At 48.8% G+C, this 19,110-nt stretch overlaps 1 protein-coding gene across 1 annotated transcript in view; it reads left to right on the top strand.

Moving 5' to 3' along the window:
- The window catches only part of LOC128720139 (uncharacterized), a 163,126-nt gene that overhangs the window by 129,745 nt on the left and 14,271 nt on the right, over positions 1 to 19,110 (top strand). Inside the window, exons 3-4 of the mRNA XM_053813789.1 lie at positions 8,956 to 9,051; positions 18,732 to 18,832. Coding sequence (XP_053669764.1) covers positions 9,050 to 9,051; positions 18,732 to 18,832 — 103 coding nt within the window. The 5' untranslated portion in view covers positions 8,956 to 9,049. The remainder of the gene's footprint in view (positions 1 to 8,955; positions 9,052 to 18,731; positions 18,833 to 19,110) is intronic.

Raw genomic sequence — 19,110 nt, 5'->3', positions numbered from 1 at the left:
CGTGGGTTGCATTTTAGCAGGTGGTCCACAAACGGTGAATGAATTTGGTTTGGCGAAACGTTTTGTTGCCGCAACATATCAGCGCTCCTGTAAATGCGTGTTTTGTAGCGGCAATAATTGATATTCCCACACGCATGAGCCGTTGGCAGGCTAGGGTGAAACCTGGCGTTTGCTTGAGAGCCACACTAGTAGTAGGGTGGGAGATATAAAACAATCGAAAAATCGATAGTACGGTAAATTCCCCACCGACGGACGGTGATATACGGGCGTGAGTATTTGCATGGAAATTCGTTTAATTTATCGCGAGTGTCGCTTGTTTTTTGTATCACCGGGGCGGGTCATAAAAGGTGGAAGAATAATCGCATCCCGCTGGATCGAAATTGGATGACGAAATATGAAAGTGGCATTTATCGCCCAAAATCAATTTGTGCATTGTGCTATGCCCAGCTGCTTCTTTTGTGTGCTAAAATGGCTCGAGAAAATAAACTACTGCTCACATGTTCGCGTTAGGCGCAAACACACGAGCTACGAGAGTAGCGAATCGAATCGGCTTGTCCTTCAAATGAAATTCCGGTGTGGAAAAGGACAACGCGGTGGAAGCTGGAAAACAAATTACTCCGCGTCCCGGGAGGGATTGTAAAATTTATTGCTTTCTCCCAAAGCCCAAGCCGAGAGTCTGGTTAAACCGATAGAACCTTCCCAATCACCGGCATCATCATTCGCATCACTCTCATCATCATTGCACCGGTCGGGAACGGGCAGGCACGAGTGACGATCATACCTCGACACGGCTCACCGCCATTTTGCTGCCAAAATCCTAAAAAGAAAGTACGGCTCCTTCGAGACCCACCGCTCGTTTTCCCCGGGTTCTTTACGCCGTGATTGCCGTGAAGGTTCCGATAGGCCTTTTGGGCTCATCCGGTGGGGGTTTCTGTAACGAGATGGTGTGTAAATCTTGCTGCCACTCGACACTCGCCTACCATCGAAAGCCACCACCATCAGCTAACGAAACTTACGCCCCCACCTTATGCTTCGAACGGAAAACGTATCCATTTGCCGGAAGAACCGGCGGGTTGCTTGGTCTAGTGTTCCCTGGCGGCCGATTTGATTTTATTTTGTGGCTCTTTAAAAGCTTGCTCTGGTGGAGGGTGTAATATTTTCCCTGCGGTAACACCACACGTGTCATGTGTGTGGGTGTGGGTGTGTATGTGGAAGGAATGGTGGGAATTTTAGCGCGAAACAATGAAGTTGAATGATTGGGTGTCTTGGCCGCAGCCCGGAGTGCCTGGTAAGGGGTTTCTGCGCGCATAGAAGAGCGAAACAAAACAAAAAAAAACGCAGCAAAAAGAATGCCACCCTTCGTTCACCATCGGCCACGGCTAGTACGCCAAAAGGCACTCGGAAGTGTAATAGGAAAACCATCAACTGTCAGTGATTGGAAACAGCCGTGACCGAATGATGGCAAATGATTCCCTCGGGGCACGCTAGGGAGCTTCGATCCGTAAGGATCGTGAGGCAAATTGCGTTCACTAGAGCCCAAGATTGAGCGGGTGAAAATAAATAGCGAACCAAACACAACACGGCTTCCGGTGGTCCAGATAAAGTTGCTTTGGTTTGTGGCTAAGTTGGGACAATGGCAACAAAAAAAACATTAGCAAGCGCCGAATCCCACCACACGTCGTTCGACCGTTGCTTGCCGGAAAAGTAAAATGCATTTAAAAGCAAATAATACGAGCTTTCGAGATGATACCGATAACATGCCACCAGTGACTGGCAACGGCGCAGTAACATCGACCTCAGCGATGGAGCGTATCAGCTGAAGTTAACCGCTCATCATCGGTTTATCTGACGTTCAGGTTTCTGGGCGTACGGGGTTTCCGTAACGTCTGCTCTATTTCCTGCGCTTCTTCTTCTAGCGTGCCGGATTCCGTTACGATGAGCCATGCCGTTTCGATGGCATGCCAATCGGATCGAATGTGTGTCTGTTATGTTTCGTCTGTTGCCGCGTGGGTAATGTTTAGTATCATGTCGCATTGTTTTCCCAAAAAACCCACCAACCCCACTGGAATTGGGTCCCCGACCGATAGTAGGGCAAATGCCCACGACTCCCAGACAATGTGTCTCCGCGTAGTAATGGCATCTCGTGCGCAGGCTGGAGCTGGTTTTCCGCGATATGGCGCCGCTAACTTGAACGGGTGGGTAAGCTTGACAATCCGAGCCCACCATCCTTTTCCCGGCCACGAGCTGACTAATGGCGAAATATGTGTGGCAAATTTTGGCTGACATCACGACGACGCTGACATGCGAGCAGGCGAAAAGTCGAACACGTTCAGCTAGCAAGAGGCACCGAGTGTGTGGGTGGTTGGGTACCGATGTTTACTACACCGACGCCCACCCGCCTTTGTTTTCTGATGGATGAACTTGTTGTTCATCGCCGATTGGTACACATGTTTGATCATTAGATATATGAGCACCGCCCTCCCCGGGCAGAGCAACCGGTGGCAAGACGAGCCGAGATTACTGTGATTCAGGGCCGGATTTGATTACAATGGTAGCTCGGGCGAGTTGAGCCTAATTTACATGCCATTGTGAAGGGACGTCAAATGCGGCATTGTTCTAATTTTACTATTTCCAGCACAAGGGCATGGATGGAGTGTGTGGATTTGTTACACGAGTGTTGTGATGGAAACCACGCAGCACATTATGAAAAGGAATCTTGTAGCGGCTCAGTTTTGAGCAACTGATTCCAAAACAGCACCACCTTTTCTGTGGTGCAGATTTGTGTTTGGAAATAGCAATTCATGATGTGCTATGTTCTTCAATTTGTCATCGGTTGGTTCGTGTGTTGTGGGTTTTCAAATAAAACACTCACGTAACACCGATGAAAACCCAAGCCACAGCAATTCATCGTGATACAATCAGCTCGTGGTTATTTCCATTTCTTTTCGCAACGTGATTTCCTCTGCTGTTGATTTGTTCAACCAATGGGCTCGAAAAAAGCTCACGTGCCTATTGGGTCGAATGAATTTTTACAGGTTTCACCATTCCAATCACACATCACCCACACTTCCGGCATCACACTCCGGTATCATAAACTCACTCCGCAAGCTTCGCACTCTGTGTCGCTTTCTATTTTCGCTCGCCTTTCCGACTCGATGGTGTCTTTGTGTGGCCTTTGGTTCAATGATTCGTTCGCCCAAAATTGACGAAAGGTTTGATTGTGTGCTAAATCCGAACCGAAGGAAGTAGCCGCAGGTTAGCCGGTACAGCTTCACACCATACATTCTATACAATTTCTCGTGCAACCAGCGACACCTTCGAACAAACTGCCCGGAAGGCACTTCGGTATGGGTCAATACGGCACGTTGAAAAGCTGTTGAGTGTTTTCTCTTCTTAAGCCTCTTTCCCATCGTACACGCGCCCTCGTACGGGTCGCTGCTTCTCGGCTGGATATGATCGATTTTTCAGCGTGGCTTTCACGGGAACCTTCGACCATTGTCGCGTCTCGTTGCGGATAGGGCCAGTGAAATATTCATGCTCGAAACGTCAAGCGCATCCACCAGCTTGGAAAGGCAAACAGAAAAGCAGAACTGTCAAATGCTGCAAATGGTATTGATAATTTCATCTATTTTTCAAACTCCACCAACCGCGGATTCTTCGCAAGCGCCACCAGCCACCAGGCGTCTCCATCGTACGGATTCGTGACATCTGCCCGGCACTGGCGGGAAAGGAAAGGGAATCTCGGAACGATTGGAAGTGTAGCAGCCTAAGGCGTTGACCCGTAAACGCACCATTGCCTGCCACCAGCCAGCAATATCAAACATATCAGTAAAAAGCCCATCCTCACTTATGAAAATATAACGTGCGGGCGAAGTGTGGTGCGGTTTTTCCGTTCGCATCTTGCGTTATTCGAGTAAGAAATCGTAAAAAAACCCAGCGCATTAAGAGAAAAAGAGAGAAAGAGATAGATAAAAAGTACCAGAATGAGAGAGAGAGACAGAGAGAGAGAATGTAAAACTCGGGACGCCCCCGCAGTCCATTGCGTCCCGAGCCTGGCCTGGCCTGGGCCCGCTGTGAGTGCGCAATCCGGCAGCCGTATATATTTCATCACCACTTTATTTTTGGCGCCAGCGAGGAGCCACTGCCAAGAATGGGGATCCCTTGCGTTGGCTTTTCTGGCTTGACTTTGCTTGCCAGCGCCTCGCACCAATCACTCACCCGGCCTCCGGCCACGTCTGTCCCGGCGTCCCGGCGTATTGGTTTAGGGTAGGTGCCATTATGCGTGAACATAAAAATGATTTTAGACTCTGTTTATGGATCGGATGCTGGGATGTGGCTGCTGGGTGAAGGAGAAAAAAAAACCCCCGAAAGAAAAACCTTCCTTCCGCGTGGAAAACCGGCAAAAGGGCAGCGTGTCTCTCTCGGGTTTTGTATGTTTTTGTTTCGCCATGGCAACGCGGCGCTCATTTCAGCCGCTGGTGGGATGATGTTTTGCGGTTTGTTTGTGTTTACTTTTGCTTAGAGACGTTTTCCGACACCGACTGCACGCGTCTAAGTGTGCGTTGGAATGTGCTCGCGGGCATCGGGCGGAGATTTATCCTGCCGGCCGCTGCGTCACGGGTTTCGAATCACGACCACACCCGACCCGTGATGGATGCCGGATGGTAATTTGGTTTACCAAAACGATTATGCGTCCGGTAGGACGATCGGCAATGGTACGTGGCACTTGGCATAAAAAGCTGCAATTGTACGAGCAACACAAAAGCATGCAGTGAGTGTGAAAACTTTTGCTCACATTTTTCCTTCACCATGACGGCGTACAGTTTAGCCAAACAAGCCCTGACCCCGATCAGAAATATGGCACCGTTTTGGGGTGCACTCTTAATTTTGTGTCCAGCCCAACCATCGACGTGGTAAGGTGGGACGTAGTTTAGGACGAATTGTAACATATCCTAATTTTTATGGTGTTTTTATGTGGCCCCATAAAGATGCTCGAGGCCTCCCGAGCGGCAGGCACTATTAATAACACGAAAATTGTTTAATAACTTGTTTATTTGAGACCATCGTAAAAAAAACAGCAGCACCGTCTGACGCCACCGAAAGGATCGTCGGCTGCAATGGGTGTATTTAGCTAGGGTTTATGGCAGCTAGGGAGCTCTACCAGAGTCCGGCTACCCGATACCCGTCTGGTTTTGCTGCTTCGTCAAAGCGGTAATAATCATAGTGTAGTATGTCGTGTCCTTGCGTTTGCCACCTAACTGCCCGTGTGTGTGTGTGGGTTTCGTTTGAGGTCAGTCACGTCGGCTACTGCCCGTAGAACACGCTGGCTGATGGGGTCCTTAAACGCCTTTTTCGGTTCTGTCATTCTTCCCTCTTGCGCAACCACACGATTGCCCGGTCGGTTGTGGTTGCCCGCAGGAGAAGAATACCCATTCCCTAGGCAATCGTATGAAGTAACAGGCCTCGTAACAAAGTATAGCTGCCGTAAACGTGCATATGCTGCTTTCGACTTTAGTGCCACGCTGTTTGCTCTGCAGGGATCACTCAAGATGTGGCATTGTCTCTTTGAGCGGTGTAACGATTCGAGCGCTAGGATATGCTCTCGTTCAGCACCAAGAAGGTGTTTTCGCTGTTTGCAATGAAGAATGTTACCAAAAACACATGGTTTCCTAGGCATGAACGAGTTTGATAGCAAATAAAACTACTCAACACATGATTAGTTGAAGTCAGCATTCAATACAGATTATTTTAAATAAACCGGCGAATCGAAATCATATCTCACATTTTGTTCTAAACGTGCCAAACAAAGATAGCTACTAGATTAACAGATTTATCTATCTAACAAACCTATACCACCTACGTTACAACCGAAAGGACGTGTCAAATGAGCGCTAGTCTCGCCATACTTCATATCTGATGTGTTTTAAAAATTTGTAGCCCCATTAACATTGACGAATTTGGCACACGCGACCACCGCCGGTGAACGTTTGCCTTCGCACCAGACACCAGGACGCCTTTCAATTTAGGAAATTTGTCATCAAACCCATCCCCCAAAGCCAACCAGCAACGAAGAACTGTGACTTTTATCGATCTGCTTCGCATAAATCACCACCGGGTACGTTAGCGCCGGATCGAGGCAATGAATTTCGTGCCCGACCTCCGGTTTCGGTTCGCTGCTTGGTGCAGATCATGCTCTTTTTTGCTTTTTAATCAACGACACCACACCACTCCAGTTCCCTTTCCAGAAGGTGGAACCAACAGTGGCTCTAGGACTTCCACGCAATCAGCACGGGAAGCGACCAGCGGTCGTTTCATTACGTGAACCATTCGTTTCACTGCGTGCGTGCTGTGAACTGTGTGGGCTCGCTCGCCGACGCCGGTAGATGCGTAAGTTTATTTGTGGCAAAAATGATGAATAAGCATTCGCCCGTCCACGACACCCACGTCAAGGTCTGCGTCATCATCATGGCTCTGGCAACCGGATGGTGACCGTGCGGGCAAAGGAAAGTAACGCCAAACGACCGTAGTAACAATACCGTTGGTGGGGAGAAACTGAGAGAGTGAGAAAAAAAAAACCCCACCGGGCATATTTTACTCGCCTCGGGTTCCATGGCTTTTGGTGGCTTTTCCACGTGGCAGTACAGCAACAGCCCCACTCCAGGAAGTCCTTCCTCGGTGTCAACGGTACCGATTGACGGAGTTGCCGATGGGTCCGAATCGAATCCAGTACCTCCAGGGGGGAGGTGAACATTTATCAATCTGTCGATAAGTTATAACTATTACGAAAACTGCCCCCAAAACGGGCAACCACAGCACCGTACAACAAACCCGCCTGGAAATTGGCTCCCGTACCAGAGGATAGCCACGGCCTGAAGCGTGTTTCCTTTTTTTTCTCCTCTTTTTTTTTGTACCCGCGAAAGGTCCCTTTCGTTCGACTGCGCTCGAGCGAAGACTAATGTTCAGATCGGCTCGAAAGGGCATCGGCTGTTGCGGACGGTTCCATCAAATGGAGCCAAACCATTTCGATTCGATCTGTCATCGAGCGTGGCCGTGCAGGAACCGTAAAGGGAGCGCATTCGATTAATTTATTTCGTTTTTTTTTTATGTTGTTGTCGTTGTTGCTCGCATTCTCTCTTTCGTTTCCGTTCCCAACGTGTACGGGGTGCTTTCCCATGTGGTCCTTCCCACGGGCGCATTCGAGTTTCCGTGCAGCTGCGAATGGCGCACCCAAAAACGTCGAGCCTCGTTCAAAGTGGTTATCGCCAGGCACCCTGTTGCCGGGAGGGCAAGTGATTTTCCTTCGCTCGCGCGGCGCTACCCTGTTTAGGGTGGCTTCCATACATCGCCTTTTTCCGCCCTTCCCCCACCCAAAATGCCATTTTCCGGTGCTTCCAACGCGGGGCTTGCAAGCAAATAAATGTTTTTCAATTCACCAAATGAATGAACAAACGAACGAAACGGACGCGTACGGGATGGTGCGTACGATCCACCGGGGCGGATGCTTTTTCCCCGTTGGGGCAAACTTTCCTTCTGCGTGTGTGTGTGTGTGGCTCTTTCACCGGTTGGAACCACACCCTGCGTTATCTCGAATCTGCTAGCCATTCGCGGGCGCACCGGGCCGTGCCGGTGCCGATACATACTCGCCGCTGCCTGGGAGACATGTGAGCATATTTCCGAGTCCCGGGCTGTTGCTGCTGCTGCTGCTGCTGTGGCTGCCGCTGAAAGCTTCATTAGACACGGTTCGCTAGCTATCGATTGACAGTTGTGCTGAAAATGCGCCAAAAACCGACGGAACCGAGCCGCTCTCGTGCTCGCTGGAACGATGTTTAGCGAACGCTTTGGGGACCGATCGATACAAGGGACCGTGCGAACGGCTGCCAGACCGCGCGATAATCCGGCTTCTATCGCTTTTCGCTGCGCGTACGCGGCCTCTTCGTGATGGTGGGCATTTGATAATTAAAAATAATGATACTTTTGCGCGAAACTGCGGGTCCAGCGACAGTTCGGTTCCCGTGCTGGCTATGCCGCGGGCCTGACTTTCAATCCGATAAGCCCCGACTACTCAACCTGGTGAATGACGCCTAAAGTTCGCTTCGGTGTGGCCAGCGTTCGAACGCTGGCCTTTGTGGCCCGTTGGCAGGGGCATCTGTCGTAAGCATGTCATATTTCCTCATTAGTGAGATTAGATTTCACTCAACTAGCCGGAAAATTGCCCGCATGCATTGCCCGGCGTGGCCAGCATATTGCGACTGTAAATCGGCTTGGCCAATTCGTGCGGGCGAGCTGGATTTCCGGCCATTATGGAAGGAATTGCCCATGAGCTTCGGCTGTTATCGATGAAAATGGACAGTTATTAGTGTGCCTCGAACGACCTAATTTTTACAACAATCCACCGATGGAAGGCACATTACCTGGCCCAGGTGGCTCGCGGTGCAATCGAATCCACCGTTTGCGTAGCCTCGGATAAGCCGTGCCGTTTGATTCCAATCAAATGGCTCGAGTTTGTGCGCTCGTCATTTCATTACCGCCGTTTCATTGACCGGCCACCGCCAACACTTTCCTTGTGCCGCACGTGGTGGGACGGGATTATTTGAAAACTTATTCTTGATCCCACCACCACTCGCACGAAACGCGGAACTTTGTTTTCCCATTTCCCTCCCCAAACAATGCTCATTTTTCCGAAGTATTTTGCATACTCATGCCGCACGCGGGGCTTATCTAAATTTCAGATTCATCGCCGCCCTTTTTTTTTTGGCATCTCAAAACGGTTCGATCATCAAAGGTTAAGCGGAAAGTTGATGCGTTTTGTTTCTTTTTCTTTCCCACGCTTTTTCATTCCATTCGCTGCCTTTGTCGCCCTGTGCATGCCCGAGATCGTCCTAATCGTTTTGTAAACGCCCGCCTCAATCACACCCACTGAGCGAGATTTCTTTACTTTTGCGCACCATTTTCCAGAGCATGCCCACCCGCACACGCCCCAGCCGATAGAGGGTGACCGCGAGAAGGAAGTACGCGAGAGCGAGCAGAAAACGAACGAGAGAGAGAAAAAATGTAAGTTCCTGAAGGCTTATTAGAATTCATCCTCATTTTAATCTATCACATTTTATTCGTTTAAATCTGCATATCGAAGCAGTTACACCTGCTGGAACCGAGTGCATTTAGTGGCCAACTTCGCTTTCCGCCGATCGAAGCCATTTCCTCGCATCGATCGTGGCCCTCGGCTCATGAAAGGAAATGGAAGTGAATGAAGCGAGGCAAACCAAAAAAAAAATCACGAGCCATAGTGAGGCAATGTGAGCGACGGAAAAAAAACACACACACAGTCAAGCACAAGCAAAACCCGCAGAAAACCGGTGATCCGGATGCTCGAGGAGAGAGTATTCGCAAAAAAAAAGGAAAGAAAAAAAACGCGCTCACCCGCTTGAATGCTTGCAGAAGCAAATGCGGATCCGAATACAAAATTTTTGGAGAACTCCATTCGAGTGAAATGGGAAACGACGCATGAACGAAGTGAGTTGATTACTTTCTGCAAAACTTTGATTTGAAAGCGAACGATTGGAAACTTTCAAACGGGCTCCGGGTGAGAGCTATTTCCACTTCCGATGCTGTTTACGCGCCGAAATGAGCTTCCGTGGAGCGGTGTGGGAAAGTGTAAATGAATCCCGTCGCTCGCGGAATTGCAAAGTTGCCGTCCTCGGTTCTGGGCGGTTGTTTGCCGTGATCGGAGTGGGCTTGGTTTCTGCCTTCTTGTTTTTCTATTTTTTTTTGTTAAGCGCCCCTGTTTTCGCCATTGATTCAAGGTGCACTTTGGATGCGAAAAAGCAGAAGCAGAAAAGCGCGGATCGCTCGCTTTGAACTTCTCGGGCCGCGATAGTGACCGTGTAAACGGGGAGTTTTCCACGGAAAGTTTTACAGCAAAAAGGCCTCAAACAGACAAAGGGGTATTGCAATGGAGCCTGGTTTTTTTCCTTCTTGTTCACGGTCGAACGGAAGGATGCCGTCAATTGAAGCGAGTTTGCGAGAAATGTTCATCCACCCAAACAACCCGCTGGTAAAATGGTAAATATTTTCACTCGATACTTCCACGCCATCGAAAGTGCATCCAAAATCCACATCCTTAAGCCTATCCCGTCGATTGGCCAATTAGTTGCTAATGGTAATGTGAACCGTTAGCCAGGTGGCGTGAGACAAACCGCGAAAAAACATGTCAACGCGTACAAAACCCCTACTAAGCACGGCCCCGGAAGACCTCCCATTTTCATTAATATGCTCGCTACCATGAACAAGCTAATTTTACAGCCACGGGAAAGAATAAAGTAAGTGTCAGCGAAGTCACAACAGCTGATGGATGGCCCAGGGCCACGGGACCACGAGTCGGGTGGGCAGCATTCCTCCGTCGGGCCCATATTGTCGCGCCCAAAAAGTGGCTCATCCGTCCCCAAGGGCACACGCAGGCAGGCGTCGAGAATGGCTCTTGAATATTAAGTAATCATTTATTTATATACACGTCGGCCACGAGGCGCGTAACAAGCGTTATCTCATTTTGAAAGATTGCAAATTTATTCAGCCTACGGCGGCAGCGAGCGAAAGAGTGAAAGTGGTCGCCGAGCGCTCCCCCAAAAAAGAAGATGTAAAATTGCCAGCTCAGATTTTTCTATTTGAAAACCCGGAGGCGGAATCGCACACTCAGGGTTCGATGCCGTACCCGCGTGATGTCACACGCGTCCTCCGAGGATGTTCGTTGGTGATGATGGCGGCGTTCGGGTTCGAGGACCGTGTGATTGAAGGTGAACCCTACGCGCCCTGGGTTACGAAACCGCTGGGCCCCGAAAGAACCGAGTGGGCGGACCTTTGGGGGAGAACGGTGAAAAATGCCCACATTGTCGTTTCCGGTTTCGGATCCGGACCGGCGTGCAACTCGTTGTCTGCTGCTTCCGAAGAGCGTGGGGGTTAGATATTTATTTTGTCGTACCGCTCATCCTAATTTATGGTGAAATTGTATTCGTGCCGGTGCTGAATGGACGACATTGATGGTGCGGGTGCTGGCATGGCAGCAAATTGTATGGAAAATCAGGCGAATTTGTTGGCACAGAACAGGTCGAGAACAGGTGGGGAGCATCACCGAGCACACGGAAGATAAATAAGGAAAATGTGATGAGTTTGCAGAGGGTAATTTAAATCCATTTGAAAGGCCACCTAATATTGCTGAAATGAATCGTTGGGATATGGGTTCAACTTCGAAGGATAATTGGTTGGTGTTGCATTGAAAGTCGGTGAATTATTTGCGAAAGGACGCTCCGTGGAAAAGCATTTCGAGCGTTCGCTTTTGTACGTGCAGCAACACGTCTTTTCTGGCCGGTGTCTAAGCGGAAAAGTACAAACTTGCTGCTCCCGCTGCTCGCAATTCACGCGTGATTTTTGTTGGATAATTGCTGGAAAATGGGCTTCATAATGTTGTTCCTCGAAAGCGGGAAATAATTTAATGCAAAACCGTCGAAACCCTCCAAACATTGCTCCATTAAATTCCCGCGCTACCGCCGTTCGGGGCCGCACCGTTGCACCTGTAACGGCCGGAAACACGCTGTCCATTTTGCAAATCCGAACGGAAGCACGCCGGATGAATGAAGCCGGGTTTTTAGCATGCTCTTGTTGCTCCGAGTTACCGTTAGCAGGAGTGACCGGCTCGATAAATTCTGGCTGCGGATGATTGTGGCTTCGTGTGCCGGAAACGCTCGAAAGTTTCGACCAAACGCCGTTTGTAGCGCACGATGCGTTCTTTTGTGCCACCTCAGAGTCAGAGTCGGCCTGGAGAGTTGTTTCTCCATTTCAGCACAGCTCATTGTTCCGTCTGCACAATCGAGGCCTGGTAGTGGATTGACGGATGCCGTTAGAGTTGGTGCAATTCAGGGAAATGAAGTCGTACCGCTAGCAAAAAAACCTGTTCTAAGCTAAGTTTTAAGAATTTCAACAACTTTGTGGTGTTGGAAATCATGAAGTGGAAATATAACAAATCCTACGCTCGCTAATGCGATGAGGATTTATTTATATCACATCGTTCACAAACAAAAAAAAAAGCATCCAGTGGAACGTGACGATTCTTAGGTGCCCTCGATGGGTCAGCCAATTTCAGATCCCAAAAGCAGTCTCTTCGAGTATGTCACCAAGTCGGCAGCTCAGCCATTGGCAAACTGTGCGCAAGTCGGCAAACCCGTTTTAACCCGGCCGGTAAATATCTCGAGCGTATGGCATAATAATAATAAATCCCCGGTGAGCGTAAAATAAAGCCACGGAGGCAGAAAAATACCGCAATCAGTCGCCGGCCATGATCGGGCCCTCCGGCCATCTCGGTCTGTGGGTGCGTCCTTCCGGCAGTAGGAGAAAAGCCGAGCAGCTAATTATGGCCATCATAAGGACCGGCTTCTATCGTGACCGCACTTCCGGAGCACGTTCCGTCCGTTAAACTGACTGGTTGGGAAAGTCAGACGTCGGCCCGCAGCGTCCCGTCCGAGTTTCTGCCCGGAAGTGCAGTTTTAAGTCCGAATATCCGCCCGCAACCCAATTACGCCAGGCGTGCAGGCGAGCATCGAAGGCTTTTGGCTTCCGGTTTATCGAAAGATGGCCGCACTTAGGGACGGTGGCATGTGAAATGTGGTGTCTAGTTAAATTTATTTATAAACCTTTTCAAAATTTATCAAGCTCCGATGCGCTATGCGTGCGTGATTGGCACGTACGGATCGGTTTTAAAGTTCTTTTCTCTGTGGGTTTGTGCGTGTGTTTTTGTTGGTGGCCACCCTCAACATCAACCGAGCACACGCACGCAATACGGTGCGTTTGCATTCGTGATGCTTCCAAAGAACCGTGGAATTGGTTTTCAATAATTCCCCCGGATTACCGTAATCCCAAATGACATCTCATCATTACTGGAGGGCCTCGAAAGCAATCAGACCAAGTGGTGAGCGACACATACACGGTGCGGGCAAAAAAAAAAGGTATGTGCCAAACAACGCACCGCACACACGCGACGGCTTCTCGCTGAGCAAACATATCCAAACGCTCGTGACGGAGATGCTTCGGATCGGATCGACAATGCATGACAAACCGATCGTTTCGCAAGCGTTGATTCGTTTCGGGAATTCGCGTCGAGGCAACAGACCATTCAAGTGTGTGATCAACTTTTTAATTAATTTATTTCTCTCGATGAGTACCGCGGCTGCTGGTGCTTTACTGCTGCTTTTCGGCGTTTTCGCGATAGCTTTACGGAAGACAATGGAGCGATTCGTGGAGTGCTCCTTTCGGAAGCACTGATTGGGTTGAAGTTTGGGGAGTAAAATCACGCAATGTTTTCCCCGACGTGTTACAATTCAGCTCGGGAGCGAATGATAAGCGGCATGGTTTTTTTCTTCTTCGCCTGATCGATGCACTCTCTTCTCGAAAAGCGCGATGGCGGCATTGTTGCGGACACGTAGCTTAACGCGCGCGCCCGCGGCAAAACAAAGCACTCGAAACATAAACATGTCTGCGGATCCGCACGGGTTAACATCCCATCATTCACCGCGTATGGCTGAATAGATCAGCGCACAAAGGGATTGCCGGCGCAACGGCCAGTCCCAGCGAATGAGTCCTCGCTCCCATACGTAACGCGCACACACACACAGGCACGGGAACTTGGCAAACAAAGAATGAACCGAGCAGCCCACAGCAACACAAGCCAATGAACAGGACTTTGGTGGGTTATTGCCGTTTTTGAAAATATATATCTGCTGATTGCCTGGCGCTGATGCTCGCCATTCGCCCACCATCAGCTTACCCGGCGAAATTGGATAAAAATATGGCGTAAAATAAATAAAAACATAAATAATCGCACCGGTACCCCATGCTTCGGGCTCTCTCTCACTCTCTCTCTTTCTTCCAATGGCCGACGGCGACCGTTCGCCAGACAAAAGCGCGGCACCGACCACAAGGATCACTAACCATCCGTTGGGCGATGGTGTGCTGTGTGTGTGAGAGATTTTTTTTTAAATAAAAGTCTCGACTCTCCGCCACAGAACCGGATAAAAACTGCTTTCCTGGCGGAATAAAGCGCAGGAAAAATTGTTGTGCTTCACACGAGGGCGAGCTGCGCATTGCCACAGAGCTGCAGGAACAGCATGTCTGTTCGCTCGCCTGTGTACGAAAATAACCCAACCAATTGCATTAAGGATGCGCGGGGGTCGTGCTTAAGAAGCGTTCGTTAAGACAATCCCACCGCCAAGAAAGCAATCGTAAGAGTCTTCCATCTGCGACTCGGATCGGTGTTGAAAAGCAGCCGATGAACGGACGGCGCACTAAAAGCTGTCATTTGTCATTGCACTCATTCACTGGCCGGAAAGTAGACGAGAAAAAAAAACGGATAATTTAAAAACATATCTCGATAATTCCAACACTTTTTCATCAATTTTCCAATACGTTTCCTCACGATGTAGTGTAAGGGGCTTTTTGTTTATTGTGTCCAGCAAACCAAAAAAAAAAACCTTCTGTGCGACCCACGGTTGACGCTGATGGCAAAACGCTTCGGTACGCCGAAAACAATTTTTCACTGTCGAAAAGGACACGACCAGGAACGTGGTGGTAAAGTTTGTACGGGAGAAAAAAAAGCGCACGGCATCGGTGAACGACCAACGTACGCCACTGCCAACACACTGCACGGAAAAGGATAACAATAAATGCCGGAGGAAAGAACCTCACTGTGCAGGACGAAAAAAAGAACAAAAAAACACGCTCACAAAACGGAGTAAAGCGCCCCGTGAAAGGATCAACTCTTCTGCACTCGCTGCTGTTGGGTTGTTGTTGCGAAGGGAGGCCATCGGGCACGGACAAAAAAAAACCCTAGTTAATCCTATCGAAACATTAAATCTTCCTTTCTTTTACCGATTGCATTCGCGCCTCCCACCTATTCGGTGAAACAATGGGGGCGCTACAGGCGCACAACAAGCCTCGGTGCTCGGGAGGCAGTTGCAGTTTTTCGCCTGGCAAGTGCTTTTCCCACCCGGTTGCTTCCCAGACACGGCAACCCGCTTTTGTTTCCGCCGGCAATTAAGTGGGCAGGACAGGTTTTCACGGGATGCTTTCAACCCCACTCGACGTGTCTATTTAGCACCGGCACATGCTTCGGCGTTTTAATACCGACCATTCACCACACAGTGCTGCGTTCTCGTTCGTCGGTGCATCCTTCTTTGGGCAGCAGAGGTAACATTGTGTTGTTGGCATTGAGGAAGCATAAACTTCGCTTTTTGGGCTGCGAGTTGTAACACAATGGTGGATGTGAGTTGTTTTTAGAACATGTCATGTTCAACTCATTGAACCAAACGCATTTTTGGATTGATGGAAGTGGCATTAGAAGTGGGGCAGAATTGGCACAAACGAGTTTTTGAATTTTAAACCAAACTCAAGGAGCACTCAAACTTTTTAAAGAAATCAATATCAATTAAGCAAGACTGACTATCCAGCTAAGAATAATTAAAAAACAGTCATGAAAACCTTCGCTAAGCATAGCAAGGTAGGCCATGTCATTACGACGAGCTCGATTGTGAGCGGGTCAGTAAAGAAGAGGAGGAAGAAGAAGAAGAAGAAGATCAATTGAAAACAGTTGGATGAAAATTCCTTCGAAAGCTTATCTAATATATTTGAGAATATACTTATCTTTTTAACAAAAAAAATAGTATTTCAACATTTCAAACATATCTAATATACTCTATTCGGATGGCAAAGGAAACAATTAAATGCATTCTGTGCCAGGTCTAGGCCTAAGCCTTACGCCAGATCACAGTCAAACGGTCCGTAACCTCCCCGAAACACGGCGAATTGCAGTAAAATCTGGCATTTGAACACCACCCTGAACCGCCAACACCTGGCGAATGTAAATTTTGACGCTCACATTAAATCATTCACGTCCTGGCTTCCTCCACACAACGCTCGGTTCTCATCCGACGGCTTTCCCACGTGCCACGTTGGTCGACGGCACAGCTCCGAACGCTCGTGACCGAGCCAACTTTCCGCTTCTCCGAACCCATCAGATGGAACACTTGAAAACAATAAATTGTACATAATTTAGATTTAATGGTAATGTAAACAATTTAAAATGCCACCTCCTGCCGTCCTCGTGGCGCATCTTCTGACGCTCGACAACGGAATCGGAATCTCCGCGACGGTACCTCCTCGGTAATGTTCGGTCCGGAGCGGATGGGATGGAAATTTTGCCACCCTGATCGTGGGGGTGCTTCGGTATTCACACCAACCACCCTCGGTGCAATCCCAGTACCGCTTATTGCGTGTTGTTGGCATTTCTTTTTTCCCTTTTTTCGCCAGCTTCCTCTCTAGCGCACCACATTTTCGATTAAATTCTGTGCCTCGCGCGTCCGATACGGGTGGTCCGGTGGTGGTTAATGGTAATGGAATGTGGCCACGCCGAGATAGTATTGCAGAACACACGATGGAGACGCCTGGTCGTTGGTTTTAACTAGCAAATAAGCTAAACAACAAAAAAAAATCAAAAAGAAAGGTCAGTTTGGTGCGTAATTGAACATTTGCCCTGTGTAAGAAGCTCATCCTGTCTCCAGATGGTTCGGTGCATTTTTCACCAAACCCCAAAAGAACGCGCAGACACAGAAAGACACCTTCACGTACCATCAGAACCACAGCACACAGCGACCTCAGAGTGGCATCGCGCTAACTGACGTGAACTGCGGCGAGAACAACACGCCTAGATAAAGCGCCATCGCCGCCAGGACATGCACGAACGAAAACGAGAGAGAGATAGAGAGAGAGAGAGAGAGAGAGAGAGAGAGAGAGAGCAAGAGAAAAAACGCAACAAAAGTTCAACCGAAAACAAACATCAATCATTTCCAGCTTTTTGAGAATCTCATTTACACAACTTTTGTGCTTAAAACGCTGATTAAACAGCTTTTCTGCAATGAGGCTTTCGGTGGCAGCTCGTGCGGTGTGGGGCTGTGGAGGCTATGGTTGAGGCAGCCACCCCGCGAAGGATGTCCTCTCGAAATGGTGAACGACGGCATGGTTCGGTGGCCACTTACGGTAGAGAGAGAGAAAGAGAGAGAACGAGAGTCAGCCAGCAAAAAGGGTGGCCAAATCATGACTGTACAGGAGAAAAACTTCATCTCTACGCCTCACTAAAATCCCTTCAAGGGGTTTGACTCGTTGGCAAATGAAAGAAGCTACCTCCCCCCCTTCCCTTCCCCCTTTCCTATCCTGCACGGGGCACCCACCCATCTCCCTCCCCCAGGAACTCCCTCGAGAGATTGGTGCACCTTACGCATTCGCGTCGTCGACGTCGTCGTCGTCGTCGAGCAGGGCAATCTGACGGTTGCTTGGCAAAAACCGACAACGGACGGATGGATGTTACTTCTTTCGTGTGCCGGTTTCGGTCTCGGTTACTTCTGGCACGTCCTTTTTCCGCCTTCGGCTTTCACCGGCGCGGGAGAAAACTCTCAGTCGAGCGAGCAACTCGGGCGCACTACCGCAGTTGTACTGGAATAAATTTGCATAATTTCACTTTTTTGTCCTTTCTCTTCGCACCACGGTACGCTCGGTGCCTCTTGGGCCCGGGTCCGTCCAGCAACCCGACCGGAAGGTTATCATCAAATTATTCCGTTCGAAACTTTTCACCTTCCTTTTCTCCGGTTGGTTTGCCGTGCCGCACGCCTTGGTGCTCTCCGTTCGCCGTGCCATTATTTATCCTTGTGTTTTAGAGCACACAGGACCCAGGAAGCTCACCGCCTTCGGGAACAAAGATGAACGCGGGCGATTTGTTGTGGAGAGCATAGTTTTTCGAATGCTCCGCTGCCAACAACAAGTTTGCTCAGTTGTCCCTTTCGGAAGTGGGCCGGGACACAGTTTGACGGGTTTTTTTTTTTGCTCTGAGTCCATGCTCGACCGCTTTTTTTTGCTGCAAACTCGCTCATGCGTTTTTTGTGCTTTTTTTGTGTGCGGTGTGCGAGCTACCACAAAAGTTTTATGCCACCGTAAAATTAGCGCTAATCGATGATGCAAGAAAGTGCCGCTTGGGAGGGCGCATGGATGGAGAACATTTGGTGTGAACAGAACCATTAGATGGTGACGAATGTCTGGCTGGTTGTGTGGCAAATTAAACACGCGGTCAGTGTAAGATGGTAAGATCAAACCAGTTGATAGCAGATCGTTGATTAGAAATGCATCCGCATTACATTATGTTCTTTGCATCTTATTACCGGAAGTCGTAGAAACTATTGCTTGTGATATAACAAAAAAACAGTTGTGCATTTACAGAAGAGTTGTAATTGAGACACAAAATTAAAATCCGTATGATTATAGTCGCAGCTCTCATTCCCGTGAAGGTCCCATAGTACGCTTAGAACAATAAGCGATGGATGGCAACCGAGCCAAGGCGTGGTTAGTCGTGCGGCAAAATAATCGGCGATATGAATTTGTTAGCTCTATTTAAGAGCAAGCAATCTAGCTTACAAATGTATGGAAGCGGGTTCACTAAATGCTCAATTGCTACCGCTTGGCGGTGTTACAATATTCTTGAATTTTTAAAGTCAAATTTTTCGGTGAAATTCGCTTGTGGCATCAGTTTAGGGGCCTCGTATTCTTCTCAAGTATGCAATCAACAGCAAACAAAATAGATCTAACACTGTGAGGCAAACGATTGATTATTTGGTCGTTTAAATAATGCATCTTTCCATGTTTCATTCCAGGGAGATACGGTACACGATGTCAAAACGAAGGCGATTAGGCAACGGATGGTTTAGTTCATTTATGTTTTGCTTTCTGGCGCTCGGAGAGCTAATGTCAAATGGTAGGTATTAATTCTTACGCTGCGGTAATAAAACCGATGACATTCGCTTACAACCTGGCAGCGCAGAAGCCGCTCAAAACACGGATCCTAGTTTTGCACACTCTATCGCTTCATTCAACGGCGTTTTTACATGCGAACTGCATTTGTACAATGCAACGTTGCATGTCGTTGAGCGCCTCCAGCACGGTGAAGTGGTTCTTCAAACACTTTGATGCGGCTCTGGTTAAGATGTGAACGAATGACAATGGATGAAACCGCTCTTATTTACCACAGCTGTG

This window comes from Anopheles nili, chromosome 2, assembly GCF_943737925.1.
Source record: "Anopheles nili chromosome 2, idAnoNiliSN_F5_01, whole genome shotgun sequence".
NCBI classification, from domain to species: Eukaryota; Metazoa; Arthropoda; class Insecta; order Diptera; family Culicidae; genus Anopheles; species Anopheles nili.
This window is presented reverse-complemented; position numbering and strand designations above follow the sequence as displayed.